The sequence below is a fragment of the Helicoverpa zea genome, chromosome 1 (assembly GCF_022581195.2).
Source record: "Helicoverpa zea isolate HzStark_Cry1AcR chromosome 1, ilHelZeax1.1, whole genome shotgun sequence".
Classification (NCBI taxonomy): domain Eukaryota; kingdom Metazoa; phylum Arthropoda; class Insecta; order Lepidoptera; family Noctuidae; genus Helicoverpa; species Helicoverpa zea.
The window spans coordinates 185,300-198,447 of NC_061452.1; the positions used below are offsets into that span (position 1 = coordinate 185,300).

The 13,148-nt window shown below is 40.1% G+C and overlaps 1 protein-coding gene across 6 annotated transcripts in view; it reads right to left on the reverse strand.

Annotated features, from left to right (window-relative positions):
- LOC124631141 (peroxidasin homolog) overlaps positions 1-13,148 on the reverse strand; it is a 301,804-nt gene that overhangs the window by 23,730 nt on the left and 264,926 nt on the right. For 4 of the 6 annotated variants that reach the window (XM_047165371.1, XM_047165363.1, XM_047165354.1 and 1 more), the window contains exon 5: positions 12,073-12,111. The exons of the other annotated variants lie outside the window; for them this stretch is intronic. In XM_047165371.1, coding sequence (XP_047021327.1) covers positions 12,073-12,111 — 39 coding nt within the window. The remainder of the gene's footprint in view (positions 1-12,072; positions 12,112-13,148) is intronic. 6 annotated transcript variants of the gene reach the window in all.

Consider the following 13,148-nt stretch of genomic DNA (forward strand, 5'->3'; position numbering starts at 1 on the left):
CAAGCAATATGATATTGATAACTGACGATCAAATGTTTGAACTTTTGTCTTCCAATGGTAGTGGGATGTCGTATGTTTAGCGATATTAAAGACGCGTAGATTAGCTAGTGGCGCGGTGGCCGGGACAGGTCGCTCGCAAATGAGTGGCGTCACAAATCTCCCCGACTTATGCATGTTCCTGCGGCTGACGGTGACTAATGGAGTTTTTGCGCTCCGCTCGCTCGCCGCTGTTACATTACCTAGTGTGGGAACCAGACCTTAGATTACAAGTTCTGCATAAAGAGGGATGACTGAGGTAAGTTTAGATTTAAAAAACTGAATTTGCAAGCCCAGACCTAACCATAATGTAATTGTGCAAAGTGACGTGTGTTCACACGCGTGACAGTTTAGTGATACCGCCACGTTTGAATACAGCCTCATATGAAGTGGCGTATGATGGCACGGTGCTGGTCACAGTGAGCAAGTCCGCCGGCTCACACGAGGCGCGCGCGTCGCCTGAGACTGAGTTATCGCGCACATTCGTCAGGCTGAGGCGCCTCCCCCGCCCGCGCTCCCCTCAGACGCCCGCTGACGTTATTTAAGATCACACCATTTTAACGATTTCATATTTTGCCAATGGCTGGAGGCCTTAAATTCTAGGCATCCACAGGGATTTGTCCGGTTGTCTGTGGTCCGATCGATAACGAATAAGTTCTGGAAGCATCAGATATGTCGCACACACGCACACTGTAATCATTTGAACCGAAAACTGAGCTGGAACACATTGTTGCATACATTGTTAATTTTTAGTTCACAAGTGAATATATCTATGTAACGCTTCAAAAGATTTATTATAGCAAAATGTTCCCGAAAGTTATTAATGTTGCCAGAATTTCCGTTATAAAAATAACTAGAGTCCAGGTTTAATTAAAACTTTGTACCTACTCTAGGATTTTATTTAATATTTTTTACTTAATTTCCCAACAGAGAAATAATAGTTAGGATGACAATTACTAGACGTGACTTTTAATCTGTGGAGCATTGTCACTTACAATTGGCTATTGTGTTGGAGTGGGCAGTGGTACTCAACACTCAGTTTTGTCAGATTCAAATGTATTCGTAGCGTTCACTACGCCTCTGAATCGCGACCACATCAAACTTAGAGAGAAATTAATTGGTGCGCAATAATGTGGCGTAGTGCGGAGTGATGCGGAGTGATGCAGAGTGATGCGGAGTGATGCGGAGTGATGCGGAGAGGGACTATACGTTACTGCTCATGTGTGTGCGATGTCTTCGAGGCAGTGTGTGACGCGAGCAGCACTGCGCTCGTGTCAGCGTTAATACTTGATGCGCCGGCCGTGACTGTAGGAGCCGACATGTTGCTTCATTACCACTTTTATAGAGCCGCGAGGCCTTGGAATCTCACTTTTGTGTCATAATCTGCATTAGAAATATCGTCATTCTCCTGCCCTTATCCTAATTTATTTTGGGTCGGCATGTTTTCTTCTTCCATACTCTTCTGTGTGCCGTCATCTCACAAGTAACACCTGCATGGCTGTATGTACTCAATATATATATAATGTTTTATGTTATCAATTCTACAATCCATAAAGTAGACTTCTAGCTCTTAAATATGTATGATTGCAGCTAGTCAGGTGAAATGTAGCGCAAAGCAAACGCCGTGAATTTGTATTGCTGCATGCGCTGTAAGTCGCGCAGACGAACAACTTCTCTGCAGATGTAACTAAGCCGGCGTTATGCTTCCCGCCACTGCAGCTACACTTTATATAAATATTTATATACTTTATTGTTATTCTACTTTAAGGAGGCGAATTGGTCAACAATAATTTCATAACCGGCACGCGCATCTAAGGCGCCAAAAGGGGTCGGAACGTCTGAGCGGGGCGAGGATAACAATACGCGCGCTAGCTTATAACTAAAAGTCGTAAGCGACAAAATGGTTTTGTAATTTTATTATTTAGAAATGATAATTTGATAAAAAATCCTTCTACAATTTTAAAGAGTATGTATATACTCAACTACTAAAAAAGTTAAGAGGCTTAAATCAGTCCCGTTTGCCCATAATATGTGAATCTCTTTTTAAAAAGAGGTATGTTTGATATATTTTTCTCTGTTATAAAAGTTACCTAATCATGTTTCTACGTCTAACAAAATAAGGTTTATATCATGAACTTTCAGGTAACCAAGTTGTATTTTGATCTGTTTTGTATTTACTGAGAAAAATTGAGATCCTTGGCGCCAAAAATTCCAATTCGTCCTCTTAATATAAAAATAATAAATAAAAATAAAAAGCCTTTTATTCCATGCATTAGATCAAACAAGATTTAACATCCATAACATTGCATTATTATAACATGATTTCCTTATTATATTTCGGACACGTTTTATGTAGTATATAGTTATACATTTAGTTTAGTTCTATTGACAATAGTAGGTAAGTAGTTAATTCATTTTGTTATTAGTTTGCACTTCGTTTTTAGTAATTTTAATTTAAATTAATTATTATCATTAATATTCTTTTATTTTTCTAATTTAATAATATGTATGTATAAACCTAAATGAAAATCTTATATAATTAATATCTTATTCTTATATAATTCTACTTTAATATAAATATTTATTACTCTTCTGACGGCGAATAAGACATGAAGACAAAGGTTACTGATGTTAACATACTGAGGCGGCACTCGCTGATTACATTGTCCGGATATCCGTGATACAATAGCTGTAATGTTCCAGTACAAAGCTGGTGAGATGTAGGCGGCGTTGCTCCTCTGCAGCCGGCACTCAGTCGTTTGTTCAGCAGTTACATCACAGCGCGAGCGCTTCCTCCGCGCGGCACACAGCTCGCGGACGCGGCTAAGCATTCATTATTTATTCAACAATTACTTTGCAGTTGCCTACGAATTCACTCTATATTACTAATAGTACAGCTCTCGTGGCTGTGCCAAATTTTCAATTCAATTCAATGCATCCGTATGATGGTGACCAACATAGCGACGTTGGTAAGCGTCTCACTGCGTCACCGACATTAACTTATAGGAGAGATCGCCGCAAAAACCGGATAACGAGGACATAAGTTATCTAAAAGCCATACAAAAAACTTTGCCGGCGTATATTGGAGTCGGCTACTAGCAAAACTTTTTTCTTAAGAGCGGCGGCGGAGGAAGCGCACTGATCATATTTATTACATCTAGCGGCTGCATGAGCTGCCCCGGCTCGAGGCAACAATGATTGCTATGATCTATCTTAAATCCACATCTCGTGTAAGTGCTCACTCGTGACTGAATCACATTCTTTATGTCTGCATGACTCAGAGTGGTCATCTGCGTTTGTTATTGGTGTCAAATAAATAACAGATGCATTCAACAGCAGCATTAGCAGCCGCGGAGGGTCGTTGAAACACGCGCATCAGAACATTACGCCTAGCATCGGTTTCAAATGTTCCAGAATTAGTTCGTGCATTAGCGTTACATTCAACATCAAACGTTTTCAACATAATTATCAGTAGAGCGCGAACATTTGGAATCGTTAATGCGACAATTAGCCGCATGTGTCCGCGACTAGTAGCCGTGGCCGCGCGGTCGGAGCGAGCGAGCGGTTAATAAGGTGAGTGAGCGCAGGGAGCACTCGGAGCGTTGCGCGCGACGTTTATTCCGTCTGCGGGTGATTTACATCGCGTCGATTACGTTGTACAGCGTGTTTTAACTGCTGGCAGCGCGGCACACGGTAAAAATTGAATGTTATGTGTTTGGCTCTTTTACGAGTGTGCCCGCTGAGTGTACATATTGTGTGTACGATAGTACACTGTCAATCTCAGTAGGAAACTTATTTGAGTGGACTATATTTTCGGTTGGACTTAAAGTCGACCCCAACAAAGTCGGGAAAAGGCTCCGGCGATGATGATGAGCTAATGACGTGAACCGTGTACATTACAGGACATTCGTGTGTGTCACGTCGCCAATCAACGACATTGCTCAATTATATAACGAGACGTGGCTAATTGATATTCCTGCTCAGATTCCACCACTCAAATTGTAATAATACACTTTACACCGAAATATTCTCTCCGCATGCGCAAGCTCGGATGTTTGTGAGAGGACACGCTACGGGATACTTCGCTCTAACTAACGTTTTCATCTAGTCCCAGAATAGTAAAACATTTCCTGATTTGAAAACATGCTGGATTAGGAGTCTCGAGTACCTGTTTGACTATTTAAATAGTGAAGAGATAGTACTAGTGATGACGACCGCCCGCCGACTGTTCCTGCTGCGCGCACGGCAACTGAGTCTAGTATGTTCTATTGAACAATTACTAGGATTATGTTTCATCTTGTATTGGGTCAATGTTTTTTCTTTCATTATTTCATATTTACTAGACATATTGAATGATTTTTCAAAAGTAATTCCTTCGATAATAGGAACGACTTTTCAATTCAGATGACTACTTTCAGTTCCGACTGTAAGTGCTTGAATCACGTTCTTAAATCATTTAACGCGGGCGACGTGCGCGAAATATCCAAGCGAGCGCGAGCGGCGCCTCTCCTCACCTATAAATTGATATTAAAAGCCCGAATTAAAAGTAAATTGACTAACTGGAGGCTCAATTACTGCCGCTTCTTGTCGACTCCATTTTGCTCTGTTTATTTACTGTTTTTGGAAATAATTCCCTTCTGTCCAGTCGTTACAAAACTTTATGGGCATATTCATCGTATATGACTCAAAGTAGATACTTAGTAGTAGTAGGGGGAAGTCCCGTAACGCCGGACGGCACCTAGCGCCGGACACTCGTATTTAAGCGGACTATTTAAGCCAGTATAAATCTGTTCGATTCAAAATACAAGTGAAAGGGGCGCGGGGGGCATACAGGTACAGGATCACGCGCCGCACCTCACCTGCGACTCACACGGTCACGGTGGGAGCAACCGAAATCACTGCGTCACCTAAATATCAATGTAAGTAATTCTAGTATATTGATGCATTTACATTTGAGTGGTATTCAAAGATAAAAGTAGTACTTGATTGTTATCCGTAAAATGGTAGAATATTATTAGATCTTTAAACAATTTTAGTAGGCACCACCTAATAAACGAAAATGTCTGTCCCTTAGCGCCGGACACTAAGTCGTCCCTTAGCGCCGGGCAGTATACACATGAATATTTCTTGTGAGAATTTACGTCATTCATTCTAATTACTTAATTTCGTTTTAGATTATAGAAGAAAGAAGATAAATAAAATGGAAGACAAGAAAAAGAATTTAAAGAATTTAAAGATTCTGGGAGCCACAGAGCTTACAAACTGCTATTGATGAGGTTATGTCAAAAGAAGTGAGACAATTTTCGTAGTCTGCTTAGAAGACTGGATCCATGCTCATCCTCTCGTGGGTGGATATATGAAGCATGTGAAGACATTCTAGAGTGTGAAAATGGCTAAATATGTGATCGATGCTGGTTATTTTGAAATTTCCGGTGCTAGGGGTGTGGTACAAATAGCTGTCCGGTATTAGGTGCCACTTTTTAAAATTACGTTTTTTGTAACCCAAGTTTGATTGATAGTATTAATTATTTTGGAGCAGAGGTTGCATTTTTGATAATTTAATTTGATTTCTAACTTTGTCATCTTATATAAATCATAATTTAATAAACATTTTTAAACAATTTTTAAGCTATTGCATAGCTTCTATCGCAGGCCTTGAGCGCGGGGACCAAATCCAGAAATTCCGTAACGAAAAAACCTCACGCTCCCCACTCCGACTCCATTTTCATCAAAATGTTCTACACAAAGTACTAGGCGACCATAACAAGTAAGAGCTTACCTGCAACCTGCTAAACATTCTAACTAGCGTTCGATGATTGGATCCGCCCACAAAAATGTACTAGGCGCTCATAACAACTAAAGAGCTTACCTGCAACCTACTGAACATTCTATCCAGAGTACTCCTATGCTAGGACAAACAGTTCGACAAACAGCTCCGCTGACAAACAGTTCGGGGCGTATCTTCACGAAGTGTGCCAGTTGTATGAGCAACATCGGCGGGTTGGCGGCGGCGTTGCTTTTAATATTTTTAATTTTACTCTGTATTGTACTAGGTTCTTACAACATAAAAAGAGGTGCTTTTGAATTAATTCGACTATTGAAGTGGGTACATCGTGACTTCTCAAACCAAACGTAATTTCTTGTTATTTAAAAATTTGTCGGTTTTTGTCGGAAGTTCAGTATTCTAGTCGGAACTTTAGTTTTATTACTCGAAGATCGAATTTTCTTTAGGAGAAAAATTTATTTGAACCTGCTCATATTTGTAGTTAAAATTGATATTTTTTGTCGTTTATGTTTTGGATTTTTTGTCGGTAATTCATTATAAAGGTTATGGCACATTATAGCGGCACCGCAACAGCACGGCTCCACACCAGCATTTAAGTTGTCATTCAATTTAGAGCATTAAATCGTGTATATTGTAATATATTTCGTAATGTCAATATGTATATTAATTAATAATTATAATTGCATAAGTTGATACAGAATGCTATGCAATAGTTTTACCGCGGCAGTCCCCGAGTGCCACTCGTTTTTTTGTTTTATTTATAAATAACCTTAGGTGTCCGCCACTGGGGGACTTCCCCCTACAACAAAGAGTACATACGGGGAATACATTGGTGTAGAAAACAAGGGATTATATAGGATAATTCCATGGGAAACACCGTCATATGTACTCAAAGGATGCAGACAATTGGCGCACACTACACATCGAGGAGTACCGTGTACTTATCGTGAACGTGAAAGAAGTGTGACGGCTAAAGTAAAAGTGTTGTAAGTGCGTGTATGCTCGCAGTGCCCACTAGGCAAGATCAATTCGTTGCAGTGTTAAGAGATAGTTCAGTACCTACGCTTAAATTAAATCTTAGGTTTGATAGCAATTATTTTACAGTGGGTAGCTATTTAAAACTAGCTTGAACTAGCTTCTCTCCTTAAGTGAGTTTAAATTGTGCAGTTATTTCAGTTCAGTCAAGATTGAAGAGCTTTGAGGAAACAGTCACAAAGTTGTGTGCTATCAGTGTCCCAGGACACCGCACTACCCGGAGCGTCCGAAACTACACATAATCCCGGAGTATCGTAGCCGCAGCACTATGCTGCCGGGCAAAATGTCGCCCAGTTCATGTTGTGTATTGTGTGTTTAACACTGTTTGTATTTTCGGCTCTATACGAGTATCATGACACAGGCCTAGCAAACTCGCTTTTCTTCCTGAGTTTTCTTCGGTGTCTGTCTCAAATGGTGAATAAGTGATTAGTATATTGCTTCTTAACCACAAATGATTATCTTTGAGGAGGCCCTAAAAAATTCTGTATTCATTGTAATCCCCTGTTCGGTGTCGTGAAGGGGGCGCCTATGAGCCCCTAACATGACCTCTAATAAGATTACAGATTTAATGCGGGTCATAAGGGTCCGCCCGATCTGTGACCCCCTGAGCACTCGCAGCAAAAATGTACCAGAGGTGCTATTAACATAATTACCAACGTTAAATATTCAGCTCAGGATATGCGCCTCTCACACACACTATGTACCATTCTACATGATATGACTAACCAGATCTAGCGTTATATCTACTTAGAGCATGCAACGGCGCATGCCAAATAACTTATCTATTTCAAATATACAGATTCTGAATGAATATTAGCAGCTTCCGCTTGTCGTTTTCGCGACGGTTATTGCAATCGTATATGTAGATAAATAAATAAATAAAATGTCATTGTAATGCAATGATTTTAAAGCATTTCCCGCCGGCGAACCGCACCGAGGCGCGACATTCCGCGCAGACCGCATCGCACGCCGCGCGTTGCACGCAGCACACGTCATATAAGTCACTAACCAACTAACTGATTAGGATATGATCAACGTTCTATTTCCGCTATTTACATCAAAAACTATATCAACGAAACTATTTCAACAAATATCTGCCTACTCAGATTAAGTGATGTGGTGACTGACAGTAAAATTTAATGACTGTTACAGAAGTGGTGTAGAGTAACTGAGCTAGTAGAATCACTATTGAGCCGCCAGCATTTCAAGTATTTAGAACCGTTTCATTGAATATTTCCCTTGAAAGCGTGACATCGCACGTAATTACATCCCCCCTCACCCCTCGCCCCGCGCGGCTGGTGCGAGCGCCGCTGTAAACTTACACGAACAAAAAACGTAAGTACGCCTCGGCGCGCCAACGTTTGAAGTTTATAACCATTTGAATTGATTAATTTCACGGACTTTCTGTATGGCCGAGCCAACAGTAAACTCGAAGAAAAATATGAATTTCCCCGCGATTCAGTTTATGATTATGCGATGATTTATGTATTTGTGCAAGTGTGAAGCGGCGTCTTGTTATTGGCGCTGCTCGAACTTGTAACTGCGACCTTATCGCAGCAGGACGCGCCGCCACACCACACTGGATGTTCTAAATTCCAGATTACGTAAGTCAGTCTTCTCTAGTACAATACGTAACAAATGGACACACGTGCCCGCGTCACCGATGACGCATAATCGAGCGCTGTCGAAGGAAATGAGTCGGTGGGACTTCATAAATCACGGATCGGGACTGGAATGCTAAGAGGAGCTGTAATGCGAAGTAGACGTCAGTTATTCCACCTTGTACATAGCGTTATGTGCTTAGACATAATCGATCCCACCAAAAACATTAAATGTAAAAATAAAGCCAATCCTCTACGCAATTCCTCCACCGTAAAAAGTTTTGAAATCGCATAGAAGCCAAGTGCTGTTCAACTTTATTTGTAATAATAAATCAATATTTTGTGACTATATCAATAGTTTTGTTCACATTACAATAATATTGACTTGGCCATGAGCACAATAAACTACAAATATAATACAGCATATCTTGGAGAGGTGAAAGTCAAACATGAAGTTTAATACCACAGAATTAAATACTTTTAGTTTATTCAATTGTTACTAAATGACCGACAGTCAGTTTCATCCAACATCAATGAACTGCACATGTACTATGGCGCATGTTTAGTCCATAGTGATCCAAATTCCAATCAGTCCATAATCAGTCCAATCGTAAAATCATGTCCATATAGAATTTATCAATTCAATGGTGTTTACACATTATTTCAAGGAGCGACTTTTAACTTGTGCTCATGGCCAAGACAATATTATTGTAATGTGAACAAAACTATTGATATAGTCACAAAATATTGATTTATTATTACAAATAAAGTTGAACAGCACTTGGCTTCTATGCGATTTCAAAACTTTTTACGGTGGAGGAATTGCGTAGAGGATTGGCTTTATTTTTACATTTAATGTTTTTGGTGGGATCTAATTTATTTTTTGTAGGTCTCTCTTCTCTAAGTATATAACAAAGGACAATGGGCACAAATATATGGGACCTGGTATACCCCACCAATAGGAATGTCATATATATCATTGGATAGGCCTTTTTATGTAGGACAAGATTTACTATGACAGCTTTGCTGAAATGTTTGTCCGTTCTGAGATATAGATCAAAAACTGTGCTAAAGTTAGAACTAAGTAATCTATTGATACCTCAAGTTTTTAAAGGAAAATCTAAGTACTAATAACTTTAAGTCTTGTAAGTACTACTGTGCCCGTTAGGATCCATAATTGTTACTATTATGTAGCATTTCAACCTTTTATTGTACCAACTGGATGTTGGGCGTAGTGAGAAACCGCACCAATAGGAAAGTCATACATATCATTGGATAGGTCTTTTTAACTGGAACAACATTTACTATGACAGCTTTGTTCTATTGTTTGTCCGTTCTGAGATATAGATAACAAACAATCTTAAAACTGATGCTAATCAATACTGTAATCTGATTTTCTTTCATATACAAGACTTACACTTAGTAGTTCTTAGATTTTCCTTTAAAAACTTGAGTTATCAATAGATTACTTAGTTCTAACTTTTGCACAGTTTTTGATCTATATCTCAGAATGGACAAACATTTCAGCAAAGCTGTCATAGTAAATATTGTTCTACATAAAAAGGCCTATCCAATGATATATATGACATTGCTATTGGTGGGGTATACCAATCTGCCCATTGTCCTTTTAAATTAACTTACATGCAACTCACTAAATATGTACACTTAAATATCTTTTAGAATAAAAGAGATTTATTTCAGAAGTAGATGGCGCTATCACATGAAATTATTTGTTTTTTTTTTAAGTACTACTTATACTAAGCTATGTAACGAAACCATAGCGCGATTTAGACCAGGACAACGCCATCTATCGAGCGAGCATGCAGTATTTATCGCACTGCATTAATATGAAAGATTTTATCATTATTCATTTCATTTTAACCTAGCTTTTTTATTCATATGTATGTATGTTTAATACATAATAATATACCACACTACGTAACAATAAAACAAATAGTAACATTTTGTACATAAATAAATAACACAGTTATCAATGCAGTCGAAATTCATACACAATGTTCTTGAAAAACATCATCCTCCGAGCCATTTCCCAAACTATGTTGGGGTCGGCTTCCAGTCTAACCGGATTCAGCTGAGTACCAGTGCTTTACAAGAAGCGACTGCCTATCTGACCTCCTCAACCCAGTTACCCAGGCAACCCGATACCCCTTGATTAGACTGGTGTCAGACTTACTGGCGTCTGACTACCCGTAACGACTGCCAAGGATGTTTAATGACAGCCGGGACCTACAGTTTAACGTGCCATCCGAAACACAGTCATTGGTGTCTAAGATATTTAGAAAGTACATACAAACTTAGAAAAGTTGCATTGGTACAATGTTCTTGAAAAACCGCAAATATAATTTGTTTCCTATTTCTTTATTAAGTTTTAAGGTTTTTATAATTTTCCCTTTATATGTAGCTAATAACCTATCTTGGTGCCAAATTTGAAGGTTCTAAGTTTGCTAGAAGTACCTTAGACTTTTGATGATCGGTCAGTGAGTCAGTGACAAAATGGTGTAACTTTGATCGCTCATAACTCGTAAACTATTTATTTAAATGTCTTGTAATTTTGAGACTGAGCTTGTTCTAATACTTACTCTTGGTCATCGAAAACCTAAACTCCTAGCTTTGTTCACATGGAAGATACAGGGGGCTGAAATAGCCGCGAAACGCTTCGAGAAAAGATGGTACGGCCGTGCCCGCTTTGCTCGAGTCTTGGCTGGGGCACTGCCGTGCCCTCAGATACCTATGTTTCAAATGTGGACATAGTGCATGCTGGCAGTACGGCCGATGAGATATACATAACTTATTATTGCTGTGCTATTATATCTTACTGTTCCCTGCACTACTACATACTGCACTGCCAGCGCCTCTTCATATTTAATGCATGGAATTCAACAGTAGGTATTATACACATTTAAGAGTTGCTTGATAACGTTAGTAAAACGACACACTTTCATAAACAAAAAGAGGTAGATGTTAATGAAACGCACTCAATAAAATGAACTACCATAAATACCAGCATCAGCGCGAGTAAAGTTGTTAATTAGCAGAACACAATAGCAGCTATTAGTTAAATCAACGAGCACTTCCATGACCAGTCAGTTAGTAACCGCAGCAGCCAGTAGGTACTCGTAGTACGTACTACTGGAAATGCTGCCACACAGCCAGACACTTCGATAAGAATTTCGTTCACTTGGACGTGTGTGAAATAGAAAGAAGCGATTAATAAAACGTACAAAAGTGACCCTCGTCACTGTAACACTTAGCTTCGGAAAAACATTTCTATTTAGCTCTTGTCGCCATAAAAATAACATATTTACTGCCTTTACAATATCGAGAGGTTCCAATTAATTCGAGTGAGTATTGAAGCACAACAGTGTGAGTAGTGCCGGCAGCACTGCTCGCGTTATGATGGCGCTGAGCCGCGGCGTGGCGACAGATGAATCTTATTTAGTGTCTGGTCGTGAGTGGAGTACGCGCCGCGGTATAAATCACGCGGACGTTTTATAGCATCCGTTGTTTTTCCCGCGCTAACGAAGACACACAACACACATTCTGGTTAGTGCACGCGACACGCGACACGCAACACGCGACACTCGGGGCACACACCTGCGTCGGAAAACATCCGCTGGTATATCTCGTCACAATCTGGCGGAATACAATAATAACACGTTAATCATTTGCTTCGTCACACGCGATACATATCTTCATAAACGAATACTTCGGTTTGATAGAACTGAGCTTCAGGTGTTAAGTCGGCTGCTAAGTCTGTCCGGGTGCTCGCTTGTCGTTAGTTATCTGTATTGCTGTAGGGATCAAAGGCGGCGTCTGCACGCGCAGATGATAACCGGCTGTGATTGATCTGTAGCGAGCGGCGCGCAATTACCCGGCCTCCCCCGTGTTGTTATTCCAGCGCTGATTGACTTGGCGCTACTTCTCCGTTTCATTAAACATTACGAGATTCGGAAGTTTACATCCAACTACAAGATAAATACCTTTGTTATGTCAGAAGGACGCTTTAATTAACATTTGAGCAATATTGGAGGCAGAGGTACATAGCGGCAGTATTCACACTGGCAGCGGGAGCAGTGTGCGCGGTACAGTTGGCGCACGGCCAGGCGCACGAGCCGCCGCCGTCGCGCTGCTGTGACGCGTTTATTTGAATAAATGCATGTTCACAACTTTTGAACTGTAACTTGGGTTTAGAGCTCTATCAATTTTACTAAAAATATCGACTGAATTTGTGAATTCTGAACTGGTATGAGAGCGTCAGCGTGTACACTGCAGGCCGGGACTTGTTTGACGCGGAGTGTGTGGTGAGCACGTGACTACACACGACAACATATCGCTAACAATTGACATGTTAAGAATACAGTTGTGTCGGAGGCTTTCATAGAAATCTAATCGAACTTCATAGAATATTCGCTGAATCTGTCCTATTTTCAATGACAAAGAGGACAAAAATAACAAGTATTGGATTCCAGAGAGCGAATACATGAACGTTTGTATTTAGTGAGTAATGAATGTTTAGCTTAGTTTGTAGCGCAGTCGCGGACGGCCATACAGCATCCCGCTTTTATCTCCGGATTTACAACAAATTGGTGTTTTGGGCGCGCGAGCTACCCGATTAATTCAAAGCACGCCCATTCGCTCCAATAAATATGTTAAAATGTTCCGTGACAATG